This window comes from Silurus aristotelis, assembly GCF_946808225.1.
Source record: "Silurus aristotelis genome assembly, chromosome: 7".
Taxonomy (NCBI): Eukaryota; Metazoa; Chordata; class Actinopteri; order Siluriformes; family Siluridae; genus Silurus; species Silurus aristotelis.
In genome coordinates, this window is record NC_139580.1 from 5,647,968 (window position 1) to 5,667,967 (window position 20,000).

At 39.2% G+C, this 20,000-nt stretch overlaps 1 protein-coding gene and 1 long non-coding RNA gene across 3 annotated transcripts in view; one reads left to right on the forward strand and one right to left on the reverse strand.

Annotated features, from left to right (window-relative positions):
• LOC310729191 overlaps positions 1-20,000 on the forward strand; it is a 49,311-nt gene that overhangs the window by 2,765 nt on the left and 26,546 nt on the right. Inside the window, exon 2 of the long non-coding RNA XR_014534487.1 lies at positions 5,986-6,319. This is a non-coding gene — a long non-coding RNA (uncharacterized lncRNA). The remainder of the gene's footprint in view (positions 1-5,985; positions 6,320-20,000) is intronic.
• anxa6 (annexin A6) overlaps positions 8,285-20,000 on the reverse strand; it is a 36,059-nt gene continuing 24,343 nt past the window's right edge. Inside the window, exons 19-25 of one of the 2 annotated variants that reach the window (XM_083547069.1) lie at positions 18,823-18,902; positions 18,667-18,720; positions 18,212-18,305; positions 17,880-17,975; positions 17,725-17,783; positions 14,612-14,749; positions 8,285-8,659 (exon numbers count right to left, since the gene is read on the reverse strand). In XM_083547069.1, coding sequence (XP_083403195.1) covers positions 8,600-8,659; positions 14,612-14,749; positions 17,725-17,783; positions 17,880-17,975; positions 18,212-18,305; positions 18,667-18,720; positions 18,823-18,902 — 581 coding nt within the window. In that variant the 3' untranslated portion in view covers positions 8,285-8,599. The remainder of the gene's footprint in view (positions 8,660-14,611; positions 14,750-17,724; positions 17,784-17,879; positions 17,976-18,211; positions 18,306-18,666; positions 18,721-18,822; positions 18,903-20,000) is intronic. The other variant, XM_083547070.1, reaches the window with a different exon arrangement.

Sequence of the window (20,000 nt, forward strand, 5' to 3'; positions counted from 1 at the left end):
TGGACATTCATAAATTTGTCAACAAAAAAATTATCTTCATGTAGTTATATAACCGAGTTTGTTGCATAGAAAATTAGAAAAGGAGCATGCATGTGTCTCTCAAAAACCACAAAAGATTAAATGACAGGTTTAAACACACACACCCACACATATATTTATATATATATTACTGTTGCACACCATTTTCTATATTTCTTTCTGTGTGGGTGTGTGTGTGTGTTGCGTGCTTGCTTGCAGACTTTTAGGTCATTCTAAAAACACTATCCTGACGGTTTATTTGTTTTTTCACTCTAATCGCACATTGTTCTCGTTGCTGCTCTTCTGCTGTTGCCTCTTTCTGCATAATCAATGCTGTCTGGGATGTTGGCTCAGTGCAGGGGATTTCCTAGGCTTACAAGTTTTTTTTTTCTTCTTTCCTCTTTTAACTCAAAGATGGCCTGACAACAGCATGCACACACACACACACACACACGCACGATAAAGTGCACTCGAGCATACATGCACATAACCCAGATGCATATGTGAAAGGCCTCTTTGATACCAAATCCGAGACGAGATTGTGCCTCAGAATTCTGATCATTAAAGTCTCTTGTACAATAAAATTTGATTTCTTAGCTCTTATACAGACAATATTAATGTTCCTCTGTGTGTTCAATGAGACAGATATCGAAGCTATAAAGATGTACTCGAACAGGCGAGTGTGTGATCTGTAAACGTCTTTTATCTGGTGTACTGTCATGTCAAGTGGCTTTATTGTCATTTTAACCAATACACACTGAGATGAAACAACGTTCCTCCAGGACTAAGGTGCTACATAAAACAACATATATAGACAGACCCAGTGCACATGAGATTGTCTGTCTAAAAAAAGAACACTGTACATTTGGTAATGATTTAGCAGCAGTTACTTGTGCAACAAAATTGTACTTAAAGGTGGTTGTGTATTAATGTATGCATGTATTAATGCCAGTGTATTGGATCTAATATATATAGCCATGTACAGAAAGTACAGTATTGACATTATAGTATAGACATTATGTCATTAATATTGCAATTTCAATATGCATTACTTTTATACTGATTCCTACACTGACATTACAGTGCAGATTGTTGTATTATTAATCTGTATTATTACAGGACATATGTAAACTTTGCAGTACTGACATTTCTGACATATTACTTTCCTGCATTATCAGCCATTCTAGCAAACTGCCAATGTTACAAAAATAAAAAGATTTCACAATAACTTTCCACTACTGACATTACAGGACAGACATTACATTACTGACACTACTGGCATCACAGTAAAGATTTTACAGTACTGACATTTCTGACATTACACTACTGACATTACAGTGAAGATTTTACACTACTGACATTACAGTGCTAATTTTATACTACTAACATTACTGACATTACACTACTGACATTACAGTGAAGATTTTACACTACACACATTACAGGGCTGATTTTACACTACTGACATTACAGTGAAGATTTTACACTACTGACATTACAGTGAAGATTTTACACTACTGACATTACAGTGCTAATTTTATACTACTAACATTACTGACATTACACTACTGACATTACAGTGAAGATTTTACACTACTGACATTACAGTGCTAATTTTATACTACTAACATTACTGACATTACACTACTGACATTACAGTGAAGATTTTACACTACTGACATTACAGTGCTAATTTTATACTACTAACATTACTGACATTACACTACTGACATTACAGTGAAAATTTTACACTACACACATTACAGGGCTGATTTTACACTACTGACATTACAGTGAAGATTTTACACTACTGACATTACAGTAAAGATTTTACACTACTGACATTACAGTGCTAATTTTATACTACTGACATTACTGACATTACACTACTGACATTACAATGAAGATTTTACACTACTGATATTAAAGTGCTAATTTTATACTACTAACATTACTGACATTACACTACTGACATTACAGTGAAGATTTTACACTACTGACATTACAGTGCTAATTTTATACTACTAACATTACTGACATTACAATACTGACATTACAGTGAAGATTTTACACTACTGACATTACAGTGCTAATTTTATACTACTAACATTACTGACATTACACTACTGACATTACAGTGAAGATTTTACACTACTGACATTACAGTGCTAATTTTATACTACTAACATTACTGACATTACACTACTGACATTACAGTGAAGATTTAACACTACACACATTACACTGCACTGCACTGCAATGGCAGTACTGTGGTGTCAGTAATGTCAGTAGTGTAATGTCTGCACTGTAATGTCAGTAGTGTAGTGTCAGTAATGTCAGTAGTGTAATGTTTTCAGTAATGTTTTACACTAATGTTTTACACTAACAGTAATGTCAGTAGTGTAATGTTTTCAGTAATGTTTTACACTACTGACATTACAGAGAAGATTTTACGCTACTGACATTTATTGCAGATATTACACTACTGATAGAACCATAATGTAATTACACTACTGACATTACAGTACTGATATTACACAACTGGCATTACAGTATTGTAATTACTCTACTAACTTTACAGTGCAGACATTGTACTACTGACACTACTGACATTACACTACTGACATCACAGTAAATATTTTACACTACTGACATTACTGACACTACACTACTGACATTACAGTGCAGACATTACACTACTGACATTACTGACACCACAGTACTGCCATTGCAGTGCAGATTTTACACTACTGACATTGCAGTGCAGACATTTCAAAACTGATGCTACAGCGCAAACATTGACATTACACTACAAAACCATACAGTATTAACATTAACAACTGTGTGACTGATCTTTAGAACCCGGACTCAACACACACTCGTACTCACTTCGCACACCCATGACTTCAGTACCACTCACATTACATCACCTCGTTACCATAAACATTTTAAATGCTTACAGATTTACTGGCGGAGCTATTTTGTGTTTTGTGTGTTGTCTTGCACTGTCTTGTGTTGTCTTTGCTCTGTTTGCACCAGGTTGCACTTTATGTGGTGAGGACACTGACTAGTCCTTAGCCCTGTGTTTTCTGTTTCTGTGATTATTGTTATATGTAGCATTAGGGTTCTGGAGGAACGTTGTTTCATTTCACTGTGTACTGCGTCAGCTATAAATGGTTGAAATGACAATAAAAGCTTCTTGACTTTTGACTTGACTTGACATTACTCTACCAACATTACACTACTGACATTACTATACTGATATTGCAGTGCAAACATTACACTACTGACGTTACAGTACTGTAATTACACTTTTGACATTTATTGCAGACATTATGCAACTGACATTAGCATACTGTAATAACACTACTGACATTACAGTACTGTAATTACACTTTTGACATTTAATGCAGACATTACACTACTGACATTACCATACTGTAATTACACTACTGACATTACCATACTGCAATTACACTGCTAAATTTACAATGCAGACTTGATTCTACCGACATTACAGCACTGACACTACAATACATACATTGCACTACAGATTTTACACGACTGACATTACTGTACAGACATTAAACTACTGAATTTACAGCCTAGACATTACACTACTGATATTACAATGCAGACATTACACTGTTGACATTACAGTACAACCACAGGAACATTTGACAGTGTTATACTGCTGTGTATAATTTAGGATACATGCATTACATTTAGCACAGTTCCCTGCTGCACAATTCTAGTGTTTTGCAGCAGGGAATTTCCTTAGGTTAAAGCTTCTTCTTCCGCTTCCTCTCTGTCAGGTGAAAATGTAAATAGCTTTAGTTATAGAGACAACTTGCTCTGCCTTTTTTTCAGCTGTAAGTGCATACATCGTATATAGAAGGAAAACAATTCTAACATTACAATGTAGACATTATGTAAGAATGAACAGACATTAGATATCTACCTACCTACCTACTTACCTACATATAGTTTGGACATCTGACCATTAAATTTGTATGTGCTGTTTTTACATTTAGTCCCCAAAACTCTACTCTTTGGGGAAGATGTTCCACTAGATTTTAAAGTGTGTTTTTTATTGTGGACATCAATTTAGCCCAGAAATCTAATACAGCTTTTGGTGGAACTTGTAGCTCAGTGCATAAGAAGTTGCTCTGGACAATGGCGTCTATCCAATGCTATCAATTTAAATGTTGTCTGCCTTTAGCTTTGTGATAGATGTTGCCTCTCAACCCAACCAAATGTTTATCCTATATAAAGTTCAACTACATTTTTTAATTACTATACATATGTGCACACTTGGCTATCACACTTATGTAATTGCTGAAGATCATATTGAAGAAAATTCCTCATTTGTTTTAAAAGTAACCTCCACTCTTCTGGGAATGCTTCCCACTAGGTTTTTTAGGTGGCTGTGGGAAATTTGGAATTATTTTGGTTGTAAGAGCATATGAAACTGATGTCATGTGAAGAGGTCTGGGGTTAATTTGGTGTCCCAGTAGTGAAGTTGAGGAGATCAAGGCACTGTGCAGTACCTTTGTAATATAATTATTTCATTCCAACTTTCACATCAACAAGCATGTCTTCATGGAGATGGATTTGTGTGCAGGAGCTTCGTAACTTTGTTTGGGCTTCTTACTTTCAGTGAAAGGAAAATGTAACAATTTAGCATACAATGATATTTTATAGAATTGTGTGCTTTAGACTTTGTGGCAACTGTTTGGACAAGAACCAGATATGCAGTGGTGGAGAGAAAGAAATTAAATGTAATTCGTTACTGTACTTAAGTAGCTTTTTTTGCGTATCTGTTTTACTTTTACTTCACTACATTTCAAAGTAAAATATCTTACTTTTTCCCTATTTTACTACATTCTGTGAAATCAGTCGTTCCTTTTTTTATAAATGAGCGGATAAAAACTGGTGAAACACACAGCAAACCGCCAATCAGGTTTGAGCGCACATTGTTTTGAACTTCTTTTTGACTGCCGCTTGGCGTATCTAATTATCACCAACATACAGTTCAGCCTCAGTTCAACAGAAAGCAGAACATTTTAAGAGGAATAAATGAACCTCCTGACACTAACTTGCCACAACATCATGAAAAACTCAAAATGAAAATCAATCAGTGACTCATTGATCTCATTCTATTAAAATATTGGTGCTTCGAGTCACATTAGAGTCTTTTCACATAAACTGAGTTGAAGAGTCTTGTGACAAAAAAATGATAATAGGAACATTATAGCCGCAATAAATCATAGTACTTTGGATACTTAAGTACATATAAAGGCAAATACTTGTGTAACTTTTACTCAAGCAAAAGTTTAAAGGGAGCATTTTTACTTTTACTGGAGTCACATTTTACGGAGTGAATCTCCGAATTTTTATCAAGCACATGCTTTGTGACTGTAAAAAGTCAAGGGTGCATACTTTTGTTTTGTGGATTAGCTGTAATAATTGGTTCTTGGCTCTTTAATAACTGCTTTGAAAGGAACTGTTTCCAAGCTGCGTCATTTAGAATTTTCCATCCTACTGTTGAAATGCTATGCTAGCAAGCATCAGACTAGCATTAGTCACTTTTTAGCTTTTCTGTTGATCTCTCTTTTAACTTTACTGTAATGTAGTAGGGATTTAACAATGACATAGTCACATTTACACACACACACACACACACACACACACACACACACACACACACACACACACACACACACACCCCACCCACACACACACACACACACACACACACACACACACAGTCTACCTATCAGCAGGGATTTGTCTCTGTTTGTGCTCATGGCTCAGATTATCAGAGCAATCCTCTTCAGTCACTACCTCTATTTACATTCGCACCTGACAGAGAGGAAGCAAAAGGAGACGGTTCGACCCGAGGAAATTCCCTGCTGCAAATTCAGCTTTGTTTTGTTCTTGTTTTTTTTTTTTCTCTCTCTATAGGTAATGCAGAGATCTCGAATTATCCAGCATGATAACTCTGTGAAAGTTACTCGTGGTTGAGAATCATCATTGTTCGATAATCTGTCACATGGTTTTCATTAGAAACATCATTATGTCAGTGTATAACTTGTGAATACAGTGTCAAATATTGTCTGTAACTACATCAAAGTCTTTGCTAATACAAAGCCTTTCACTATAATGAAGTCATGGTGAAAATGTTTGGAAAGTTGAAGATTATATCACACAGGTTATATCACACTTGGATGATGGATCACTGTGAACTACAATCTTTTTCATTTCCATAATGCACATTTTCATATGCAATACCTGCAGTGTGATATCTGGACTTTTCAGTTTTGTGTTTTTAGGTGTAATGTTTGCACTTCCTTATATCTTCACTGTACCAAACTTATGTAAAGTCTGTATCCTAACATCTTTATTTCCATATTTTTTGAGTGTTGTAGTTCTATGTTGTTTTGTGTAGCAACGGGGGTGTGGCGGAACGTTGTCTCGTTTTTACTGTGTTCCACTTTGTATAGTAGAAGTACTGTTTTACTTCTTCCTGCCATAAGCATGTAAGCATTTTCTGTTTATACATCTTTTCTCTCATATATATCTCATATATATCTTTATATATTCTTATATTTTATATAGTTTTTATACTTTATTTATCTGCCTTCTTTTTCTTTGTTTTATTTTTCTCCCCATCCTATTCCCTCATGCTGTACTGTCATAAAAAGCATTTCACTGCATGTCGTACCCTGTTTGTATGTGTATGTGACAAATAAAATTTGATTTGATTTGATAAAAAATGACAATAAAAGCCTCTTGACTTCACTTGACTTGACTAATGTGTTTTTTATAATATCAGTGGTGGGCAGTGCATTTTACACCTAGGCTTTCAGTGGTGTCCAGTGCTGTTACAGCAACAGTTTCAAGCAGCATAGAGTTTATGGTTAAACAAAGCCTGTAGTGCTCACAGTACTATTCTTACTATAATATGCGATGTGACTGGATATGATTGGATAGAAACTCTAACAGAAACTTACAATCATTAATGCAGCAGCAACAGCACGCCTGAGTATATGTATACATGATAGATAGATAGATAGATAGATAGATAGATAGATAGATAGATAAATAGATAAATAGATAAATAGATAGATAGATAGATAGATAGATAGATAGATAGATAGATAGATAGATAGATAGATAGAAAACCAAAGTGTGGACACAGAGTGTTTTTGGATTAAAATCGAAATAAAATTTTTCCGGATTAGTGTAGAAGTAGCCTTATGTAAAGTATCAGATCTGTACGATTTATGGTTCTAGAGGGTTTTGGTGAACTTTTCCCCAACGTGTTAACTTACGGTTGTTGCAATGGTGTGGCTGGTTGTTTACATCCCAGAGCTCCCTCATGGCTTTGATACGTTCTAGCTCTCCCTTTTCATTATAATGTCATCACTGGTCTTGCTGAAGTCCCTACTTTCCCCATGATCATACTGCACCGTGTCTCCTTTCCTGTTTCCCTCTCATCTTCTCTCTCTAACTCTCTCCATTGATCCTGTATTCTACATTTTTCCGAACCTGCCTGATTCATCTTGACGTCCTCTTCAACTGAAGACCACTCCCTGCAGCTGAGCATGTTCTCCGCATAATCTATGTGGTTACTCAGAAGAGTTAAATAAAATTTTAAATAAAGATGGATTTGGAATGTTATTCATACAACCAACGATTTTGAACTACAGTTACCATGAAAACTTTTGCACTGGCCATCAGCGAACAGTTGATAACCTCAAAAATGATGGAACTATAATGAATAAATATCTGAATGTCTCTGAAATCAGGGTGGATTCCCTTCTGAGTCTGGTTCCTCTCAGGGTTTCTTCCTTATACTGTCTGAGGGAGTTTTTTTCTTCATCACTATCATGTCTGACTCACTCATTAAGGATAAACTTAATAATGTATATTTTTAATCAGTTTATTTGTGTAAAGCCACTTTGGAACAATGTCACATTTTTAAAAAGTGCTATGCAAATAAGATTGGATATACATTAATCTATCTATCTATCTATCTTTCTATCTATCTATCTATCTATCTATCTATCTATCTATCTATCTATCTATCTATCTATCTATCTATCTATGTATCTGTCTGTCTGTCTGTCTGTCTGTCTGTCTGTCTGTCTGTCCGTCCGTCCGTCCGTCCGTCCGTCCGTCCGTCCGTCCGTTCGTCCGTCCGTCCATCCATCCCAATATTTAATATTCATCAAACAAAATAATTAAACCTGAAACACAGTAGGATCAATGGTGTTTATTTCTTTGTTCAGGTTACTGAAACCTTGGAAACGACCATTACTCCAAAGCACTTATGGATGAAGTAATCACAATTCAACTCCATCATCATACAAAGGGAAAAAGGTAAAAAAAAAAAAAAGATTGACGATACACAGTGACCACAGTGAGGTGGAGTCGAGGAAGTTTCAAAAAATCATCGATTTTGGCATAACTGTAGCAACGGCAATTGCAGCACAGCGGGGATGGCGATAGAGGACAGCGACGGAGGACGGGATCACGGCATAGCGTCTGCCAGTCAGACACACGGCTCAGACTCCTAATCCTCACCACCACACAGGATTAGCAGGGTTTTACGGTAATCTCCTGACGTGTCTCCCTTAAAAACACAAAATTATTATTTTAATATCATGTTCATAATTCTTATGCATATGCATACTGTATGGACAAAACTTTGTAGACACCTTACCATATGTATTAGTATTAGTCCCCATTTGCTTTTATAATAACTCCACTCTTCTGGGAAGATGTTCTATAAGGTTTTGTGGAGATTCATTCAGCCTCAAAGGTGTTAGTGAAGTCAGGTACTGATGTAGGTGAGGTGAGGAGGCCTGGGGTGCAGTCAGTGTTCACATTCATTCCAAAGGTGTTCTATAGGGTTTTAGCTCTATAGCAGGAGATCTTCTAGATCCAACCCATGTAAAGCAGATCTTCTTGAAGCTGGCTTTGTGAACTCTGTGTCATGTTGGAACAGGTTTCGGTCTCCTAGTTCAAATTACATGACTGTTTGACTCCATCTTTGTTTCCTCCATATTTGGGGTAACAGTTTGAGAAAATAAGGTGTCCCAATACTTTTGCAGAATGTTCAGTAAGAAATGTACCACAACATTTTCAGCTCACCCTGGAGAAAATTAGTTTTTCAAAATTCTTAACATAGATTTTATTTCATTTGAAATAAAGCTAAGAAATATGTTATCTATATCCGATGCAGAGAAGCTCGTCCATGTGTTCATGACCTCCAGAATAGACTTTTGTAATGCATTACTAGGTGGATGTCCTGCATCTTTAATAAACAAGCTCAAGTTAGTTCAGAATGCGGCAGCCAGAGTTCTCACAAGGTTGAGGAAATATGATCATATAACCCCAATCGTATCGTCCCTACACTGGCTACCTGTAAAGTTTCGAATCGACTACAAACTACTGCTTCTTACTTATAAAGCACTAAATGGTTTGGCTCCCATGTATCTTTCCAGTCTTTTAACACACTACAATCCGTCACGCTCCTTAAGATCCCAAAAACTCTGGACTTCTAGTAGTTCCTAGATTAGCAAAGTTCACTAAAGGCGGTAGATCACTCCCACATTTAGCTCCTAAACTCTGGAATAGTCTTCCTGACAGTGTTCGGAGTTCAGGCACACTCTCCCAGTTTAAGTGCAAATTAAAAACTTATCTTTTTAGCAAAGCCTACACATAACATACGTCACATATCATACCCTTGTGCTCCAGTACATCTGATCAAATGCACATTATCAACTTGTGCTGGTAATATCATGAACAGCAGCTACGCAAATTTCTCTCCAATGCTTCTCTTTCTCTCCCCATTCCTGGGGGCATCCTGAGGTTTGGCCAGCTCCAGTCACGTCCCACCTCATGAAGATTATGGACCTTTAAAGAAAAAAATGCGGAACTCAAAAAACTTTCCGTACCACCCAGAGACGTACCAGTGCCAGCTGGACCCCACTTCATGTGTAGAGTTTTGACATTGGACCTCCTGGAGTGTTTCAAGGCTTTGGCATGGAGAAGCTGGTGTTGGATCTGTGATGATCGCAAATGTTGAGGTATTTTATAAGTTGCTTAGTAGCTCCTTGTTTTATAACCATAATGACTGTATAAGACTGTAGAAAAAATATTACTTATAATCTTACATTCCAGTGCTCATGTTAGTTATCACTCTCCAGTGTTCTGTATCTGTATTTATGATCACACTCTTGATGTCACCCAAATGAGGATGGGTTCCCCTTTTGAGTCTGGTTCCTCTCAAGGTTTCTTCCTCATAACATCTAAGGGAGTTTTTCCTTGCCACAGTCATCACGGCTGCTCATCAGGGATAAATGCACACCATTCACCTTAACTGTTGACTTCTGCTTTGAGACAATGTCTTTTGTGAAAAGCGCTATAGAAATAAATGTGACTTGACTTGACTTGATAAATATTCATGTACTAATTTTTTTTAGCTAAACTAAATGTAAAGAAATAAATCACCAAATAAATCTTTAGACTAAAAGAAAATATTGTGTACATGTGGATTTTTAAGGAATTTTATATAAAAAAAATAAATAAATAAAAAAAAACGTCTCCAGGTTATGCATTTAACCCTGTTTCCCTGAGGGAACGAGACGCCACGTCAACAACATTTTGAGAACGCTTTCACGTTGTCCACGCGCTGAATCACATGTGTAATCCGTCTAATTAAAAGCACGGCATCACCGGTGGGGTGACGTCCTGACCAGAAGGCCAAAAAAAAAACGCATGGACTGAAACCTCTGCTAGCTTCTGTAAGGAGAAGGAAGCGCTGCAGGTGTCGGCAGTGTGGCACAGAGACGTAGCGTTTCGTTTCCTCACGAAACCAGGGTTATGTACATAACCTGGAGACGTTACTTTTCAAGAACTTTTAAGAGCTGCATCAACAAGGCTTTGGGAATGAAAGTTCAATGCTGCCAGACTGACCAGTCCCTGCTTAGTGTGTGAGGGCACAGCTAGGTTGAAGGATAGAGGAGCAATGAGTGGCACTGATTTCAAGGTTATAAAACCTGACGAAGGCCTGAAAACTTGGAAGACTTAGAGGCGGCCCCACTTCGGGTCGAATGCGCTCTGACCATGAAGGGAGCGGGGTGACCTGAGGACTCGTAGGAGGATGCAATAGCTTTCGATAATCCACCTGCTAAGCATCTGCTTGTTCGCAGGGAGGCCTCTCCTAATAAGAGACCCGTAGCAGATTAACAGTTGTTCCGACTTCCTCCACGAACTCGTTTTGTGGATGTAAATGTCCGGGCTCACGCACTGGGCACAGCCGGTTCAGCTTTTCCTGGTCTGGGGCCTGAAAAGGAGGAGGATAGAATGCCTGGATCCTGACAGGTCGTGGGACGACTGAGGGCACCTTAGGAATGTAACCCATTCTACTGTATAGAAAGGCACTGGCCATGCCTGGAGTGAACTCCAGAAAAGAGGGGGCCACAGAAAGGGACTAAAGATATCCTACTCTATTGAGAGAGGAAATGGCCAGGAGAAACAAAGTCTTAACTGTGAGGATCCTCCAGTTAAGAAGGGGTGCTCAGATAAAGCCTTCATTACGACAGCTAAGTCGCACACAGGCACTGTAGGTTGCTCCAGGGGCCTCAGCCTCTGAGTGCTGCAGAGAAAATGTGTCAAGAGTGGGTCTCTGCCCAATGATTGCCCCGCCAAGCGGGCACGTTACGGCAAAATTGGGGATGCGTAAACTTTGAGGGTGGATAGAGCCAACCCTTTGACGAACTGTTCCTGAAAGAATTACAGCACTGAACCAACCAGGCAGTTAACTGGATCCAATTGGTGCTGATTGCAACATAAACTGAACTGGTACCATCTAGCTGCATACGACCTCCTCGTGGAGGGAGCTCTGGATTGGAGAATTATCTCTACCACCGCAGTGGAGCGACCAGACTTTCTGATCTGTGCCTGCTCAGTGGCCACAGCTACCCTCCACAACTCTGGGCGGGGGTGAATTATTGCACCCCCTGCCTGAGATAGAAGATTCTTTCTAAGAAAAATCTCCCGGGGAGGGTGTTCGAGAAAGGCTACCAGGTCTACAAACCATGGTCTGCCGGCCATCGCGGTGCCACCAGTAGGAGACAGACTCCATCCTGGCGAACTCTCTCCCGAAAGCAGCACAACAGGGGAAAAAGCATACAGGCGTAGCCTCGGCCACGCCTGAGCCAAGACATCCATCCCTAGGGTCTTGAGTCACAAACAGGTCTACCTGTGCCCTGCCAAATCTCTCCCAGATCTGCTCCACCACTTGAGGGTGGAGCTACATTTGGCCCTTGTCTTAAAAGGGAGTCTGCTGCTTCGTTTATCCATTGGGCAGACCCCCCTAGTGGTTGATGTAAGAGACCACCAAGGTGTTGGTGACCTTGTGTGAAGCAACCACTCATGACCGCTCCCTACCCCATGAGGGACGCGTCTGTCATAAGCAATAAGTGACGACCGGGAAATCCCAACACGGGGCCTTGACATTGCCCCTCCGAAAGAATCCTTACGTCCTGACCCACCACTGAAGGGGTCTCATGTGCAGGAGGCCAAGTTGAACCACATTGGACGCTGCTTCCATTAGCATCAGCAGTCTCTGGAACTGTTTGACAGTGAGTGACTCTCCTTCTCTGATCCTCCAGGCAGCCGTAAGAATGTACGCACACACTTTTTAAATGCGGGTGTTGAGAGGGCAAGACCGAATGGAAGGACCCGATATTGGTATGTTACGGCCCCGAAAGTGAACCTCAGGAACTTCCTGTGAGAAGGAAGAAAGGGACAAGCCCATCTCGAAAGTGCTAGCGAGGTCCATTTGCGAACCCCAGGAACTAGTGCACCACTCTGAGAGTGCCCACCGGAACGAGCGCAATGAGCACAGTCGGCTCCCTCGAGAACTGACTTAGCATTCTCCGCTCTCAGACAAGCCACACACAGGCTGAACCATAATATAGCAGGGGCAGGGAGGAACACACAGCCGAAAAGTGTGCTTGGTCTTTTTGGTTGCTTTCCTATTTTAACACACAATATATACATACACATAGAGCGCTTTATGAACAAACAGAAGCTGGTGCTGGCTTCACTTCATGCGCATTTTATAGCTTCCTGGTCGTGACGTCACCCCGCCGGTGACGTTGCGTTTCCCATTGGACAGATTACACACGTGATTCAGAGCATGGACAATGCAGAAGCGTTTCCAAAATATTGTTGACGCAGCTTTAGTTCCTGAAAGGGAACAAAAGAAAATGTGTGAAGTCTATGAAGGTTAAGGAAGGTTAATTTCCAGTCAACCAGACAATTGTAAAACCCAATTAGTATCACTAATTGAGAGTTGCTTGATGCTAGAAAAACATATATAATTATGTTCTCTGTATTCTAAGTGGAGATGTACAATGTGCAATGCAGACTATATTTGTGGCTGAAAGTTTTGGGACACCTGACTTTTCCAGCCATATGTGGTTCTTCCTCAAACTGTTCCCACAAAGTTGGAGGCACACAACTGTATAGGACACCTTTGGATTTTCACTTTATTTGAACTAGGAGACCCAAACCTGTTCCAGCATGATAATGCCCCTGTGCACAAAACCAGCTCCATATAGCTATGCATTACATGGGTTGGATATGGTAAAATATCTCCTGCTATAGAGCTCTGACCCTACTGAACATTTCTGGAATGGCTCAATTTTTGTCACTACCTGACATTTCAAACACCATTGCGGCTGAAAGAATCTCCACAAATCTCCACATAATCTAGTGGACCATCTTCCCAGAAGAATTAAGGTCATTACGAAAGTGAATGTGGACTCAATGTGGAATGGGATGTTTAAAAAGAAGCACCATCTTATACCAGGTGTCCACAAACCTTGGTCTATAAAGTGTATGGGTTTCTAACAAAAAGACAGACATTCCTTGATTATAAAAGATAGATCCAAACTGCACTGTGATTTCTCTTCCTTGCATTATATTAGTGCTAGACTTTAATCTGCATGTCATTTAAATTTCCTACTGCTAACTACAAAACATTCTGCACAACCAGCCCCTCTGCCAACTGACCACGTATCTCTGTGTGTGTCGTGTTTCTTTTTCTTTTAAAGATCTCACTGATATCCACTCGCCTACTCATCTGAGAATCTAATTAGTTGTGGCTCTCTTCGTCCGGATGCTATTTTGACCTCTTTAACCTCTGTCTGTTTAAAAAAAAAACCCATGAGTTATTATTTATCTTCAAAGGGAGTTTTGACGCTGGAGCTGGTATAGACCTGTTAGAGCACACTTCCTGTCTCGGTAGCGCTGCACCAATCGTTGGTGCATGCTGAGGAAGTTGAGCACACTGGGGAAATTCCTAAACAGCTGAGTTGAACACACACACCACAGAAACCTGCTGTGCTCTCCACACCCTCCACCCCCCATCCTCCTCCCGCTTCAACCCCAAAAAGGATGTTCAACGTTCACATGTATAGAACAGGACGTTTTGCACACAACCTCTTCATTCATACACATACACATACATACGTACACTGAGACGATGCTAAAGAACAGGGACACTTACAACCATGGTTTCTACCTGGATGAACTCGTGCAGCGAGGCATCGTGGGTGTCCTTGAACTCTTTCCGGATGTTGAAGAGGTCGATTTCGGAGCGCGACACCATGATCCGGATCAGGGCTCGGTCGTCAGTGCCCAGGCCCTGCACCGAAAAAAAACACGTCGATTTTAATGTGAATCGAAAAGAACACGTTGTGGTCGAAGGCTTGTTTACAACATGTTGTATTAATACCAAAAAGCACACACACACAGACACACATAGCGTGACCTTTAGTGGTGAGAGATAGAACATCCTGTGTAGCCCTAAGAGCGAGTAAAAATATTCAGTACCAGCTAAAACGTCTGCGAGCGCGTGTATTAATTTTGCAGTGCCGTGCATCGGGTGGCAAATTCGCCACTATCAAGAGATCTCCTGTCATGAGTACTTTGAGGCAGATTGAAATCTGAATTCTGTATAAGATGTAATATACAAATCAACTTATAATATCCAATCAGGGTCCTGAGATGTTGCCAGATTGCTGTGATAGGATGCGTCCGATGATGTGGCATAAGTTTCTGTTTTAATGTAATGTTCTGCACTGTATTGTATATTGGGTTATTATCATTTCCACTATCTAATACAAAAGTATACTGTTGTATGTCTTTGGATGCTGGAGCATGATATTTTTTCCCATTTACTTGAACTAGGAATTCCAGTATGACAATGCGAACCCTCTGCACAAAGCTATATCTGTTTTACATGGATTGGGGTGGAAGATCTCCTGCTATAGAGCGCCAACCCTATTGAGAAATGAATGTGAACATTAACTGCACCCCAGGCCTCCTCACCTCACCTACATCAGTACCTGACTTTACAAACACCCTTGTGGCTCAATGAATCTAAACAAATCCCCACAAAATCTAGTGGGACATCTGCCCAGAAGAGTGGAGTTTTGTATAACAGCAAATAGGGCCTAAATGAGGTGACAAAACCTAGCTTCAGGTACTCACAATGCTTTGTCTCTATATGATGTAATGTGTGTAAATGGTATTGGCTATCTGGTAACGAGTAAGGTGGGGGTTTTGATTACAACAGAACAGAATGCATGGGAAAGATTTTGTTTATGATGTAATGCAGGGATTCACAAACTTATTGGGTCAAACAATGATCGCTCTCCATACCAACCTGTTCTTTATATCGCCTCTTTCAAACCAGCTACCTGCATGTCTTCCCTCTCCACATACTTAAACCTCCTCCTTGGCCTTCCTCTTTTCCTCCTTCTTGGCGGCACTATCCTCAGCATTCTTCTACCAATATACCCCATGTCCCTCCTCTGCACATGTCCAAACCATCTCAATCACATCTCCCTCATCTTGTCTTCAGAACAGCCTACATGCGCAGTCATTCTAATAAACTCATTTTTAATCCTGTCCATCCTCACCACAATATTATCCGCAAAAACATCATAGTCCACGGAGACTCCTGTCTGACCTAGTCCATCAACCTGTCCATCACCACTGCAAACAGGAAAGGGCTCAGAACCGATCCTTGATGCAGTCCCACCTCCACCTTGAACCAGTCTGTCGTTCCTACTGCACACTTCACTGCTGTCACACTGTCCTCATACATGTCCTGCACCACCCTCACAAACTTCTCTGACACCACTGACTTCCTCATACAATACCACAACTCCTCTCTCCACCCTGTCTTACGCTTTTCCTCATTTATCAGCTGCTCAAAATACTCCCTCCATCTTCTCAACACACTCTCCTCACTAGTAATGATTATTGCAAACAATGCTTTGCAATTCGAATGTTTTACCATTTTATGTAACATTTTGAAAGTGAGCAAAAAATACGATAAAGCATCACTTGTGTTAGCATAGCAGTCTAACGGGATGAGTAAACTTTTTGCACACCTTAAAAAATGCACTAGGAAAATTAATTGGGAGCGTTTTGGTGTTTGGGATATAATATACTGAGTTTGAAGCATTTTGGTGTTTGGGTTATAATGTAATAAATTGGAAGCATTTTGGTGTTTGGGTTGTAATGTAATGAATTGGGAGCATTTTGGTGTTTGGTTATAATATAATAAATTGGAAGCATTTTGGTGTTTTGGTTGTAATGTAATGAGTTGGAAGCATTATGGTGTTTGGGTTATGATATACTGAATTGGGAGCATTTTGGTGTTTGGTTATAATATAATGGATTGGGAGAGTTTTGGTGTTTCGGGTTATAATATATTGTATAATTGTGTATTGTAAACATTGATGTTTGGTGATAATGTAATGAATTGGGAGCATTTTGGTGTTTGGGTTATGATATGCTGAATTGTGAGCATTGATGTTTGGTGATAATGTAATGAATTGGTACCATTGTCTTGCTGTAATGGATTGGGAGTGTTTTGGTGTTCAGGCTATAATATGTAACGTTTGGGTTGTAATGTAATGAATTGGGAGCATTTTAGTGTTTGGGTTATAATATAATACATTGGAAGTATTTTGGTGTTTGGGTTGTAATGTAATGAATTGGGAGCGTTTTAGTGTTTGAGTTATAATATAATTGGTTTGGGAGCATTTAATTTTGGTTATAATACAAATGATTGGGAACATTTCGTGTTTGGATCAAATAGAATAAATTGGGAAGGTTTTGGTTATAATTTAATAGATTGGGAACGTTTCAATATTTGGGTTATAATGTAATGGTTTGGAGCATTTCAGTCATAATAAAGTGGATAGAAAGTGTCAGATTTAAAGGATTTTTTTTTGTGTTTGCTATGGCATTAAATATTGGAAGGGGATTTGCTTATGTCCATAATTGTCTGTTAATAAATTGGGAAGGGATTTAACTATGTGTAACAAGCTCAGTTTATGTCTATTTAAAACACCCAATGACAGACATCCTAATATATCTAGAGTGTCTCTTTCGCAAAGCCCTGCTGGACAAATTCCTCATTTAAAGTGGTAGACAATTGGACACATTGGACAACCTCTGGTTTCAGGAAATTGTACTTGTATTTTGGGAAGCAATTAATGTAGCTCTCTGTAAACTGAACTGGAACTCCCTGATTTATACTAAGATTATATTTCATTTGGCCTTGACAGAGGTCTGATGTTATTATAGTGACCCTGGTGGTACCTTCATGGCTCTGTACAGTCGGTCTGCAATGTAGGACTGCTGGTTCTTCACGCTCTGCACTGAAACAAAGAAAAACATCAATGTTTTAGAAATCTTGCCTTAGCTGAAGAATAAAACTGCTGCTGACTCAGTATAACAGTTCAAACAATTCTTACCGATAGCACACATGACATTTTTAACATCGCCAGACATCTCCTTCTTAATGATCTGTTCAATGTCCTTGTTGGAGCACTTGACAAATTCCTGGAACACTATGGGGGGAGAAAAGACGGAGGAATTTACCATGGTGTTGTAATATTACCACCCAAAGTCCCACGAAATGATTCCCTTTCCGGGCCGTCTACAGAGTAATTTCAAAAGTGACATTGTTATTCATTCAGGGAAAGTTACTCAACTTCAGAGTTGCACACGATAAGCACAGGAGACTTCTTACTTCCTAAAAGTCTGATCGAATGTGGGCTATTTTCTGGAGAGAAAAAAATGCTACCTTTTCTCAGGTGTGGGAAACTCCTTGTGCAGAGGATGCTCATGAACTTATCAATCATCTCATCAGAGTCGGCATTGCACGCATCTGCCAAAGCCTGAAGCATGAAAGGAATTTGGTCAGTCTGGCACCAGCCCATTTTCTCACAAGGTCTCACAACGCTAGTAATAAATAAATAAATATCTATTTAAAGCCTTTTAGCATCATGCAGAAAGATCCAGGAGAAAATTTCATGCGCAGTGACGTTCATGTTCTATTAAGCGCTGCATTTCAGGAAGCCTTAACTTTAGCTTGCTTCCCTTTTTTAGCTAAACTTAGGATCGTGATGTCAGTTGGAACCAAAATTAACTCCGCCAGTTTCAAAACACATATCTGTGGTGTTTTCCGGACAGAATCTACCCAACAACAGACACTCCAGCACTAACGAAAGTCTGTAATATCTGTGATGACCAACTCACTTGGGAATCTTCCAAAACTCTGCCCATGTCAGCTGGACCTTCTTCACGGGCTCCCTGGAGACACATGTCGCAATCAATTCATCCATCAATCAATCATCGAGAATATTTCAAATCCTTGAACTTTATGTAAATGTGTGGGATGTGCTAAAGGCTAACCTGTGCCAGGGAAACCAGGATGCGGCAGAAGTGTCCTGAAGTGTCGGAGTGAATTGCGTCTTCCAGGCTCTTCTTAAAGGCTATGGTGAGATTAAAGAAGGATTGAAAAACCCTCTCTGAAGATTTTATGGAATAATAATAAGAGGAAGAAGAAGATGAAGAAAGGTCTCTTTCTATAAGATCAAGTCAAGTTTATTTATAAGATCATTTTGATGAGTCAAACTCTGTACACTTTGGTTGAAAGAACACATACATTTATGTAATATATGAGAAGAATGCAATCACATGCTCCATAAAACTGTTTTTAACACGTTCTGATTGACGTTTCCTCTTACGGGAATCCCCTACACTATCATACAAGGCGGTGCCATTACTTTATCAGCTCGAGCAAAGTTTGGTTTAAAAAAGCCTCAAAAGCAAAGAGTCAACAAATCTCCACATCCGACATAAAATATATTATCAGGACACCTGACTTTTCTAGCAACACTTGTTTGTACAGAATGTCTTTGGATGTTGGAGCATGAACTTTTGTATGTATGTATGTATGTATGTATGTATGTATGTATGTATCTATCTATCTATCTATCTATGTATGTATCTATCTATCTATCTATCTATCTATCTATCTATCTATCTATCTATCTATCTATCTATCTATCTATCTATCTATCTATCTATCTATCTATCTATCTATCTATCTATCTATCTATCTATCTATCTATGTCTGTCTATCTATCTGTCTATCTAACAAGAATAATTTTTTTCCAGGAATCACTTTTTACTCTTAAACAAGACATTTCTTTTGAAATACTCTTTCAACTAATTCTAAGTATTTCTTGCTCAGCTAGTTTCATTCACTACAGGTTCTTCTGTTTTACTCTTCACTCTGCTAACCATAAAGCAGATCAGCTCTTATTTTAATCTATCTATCTATCTATCTATCTATCTATCTATCTATCTATCTATCTATCTATCTATCTATCTATCTATCTGTCTGTCTGTCTGTCTGTCTGTCTGTCTGTCTGTCTGTCTGTCTGTCTGTCTGTCTGTCTGTCCCATAGCAGAAACTGAATCTGTGTTAAACCTTAGTTTATCTCCAAGAAAAACTTCACACACACACACACACACACACACACACACACACACACACACACACACACACACACACACACACACAC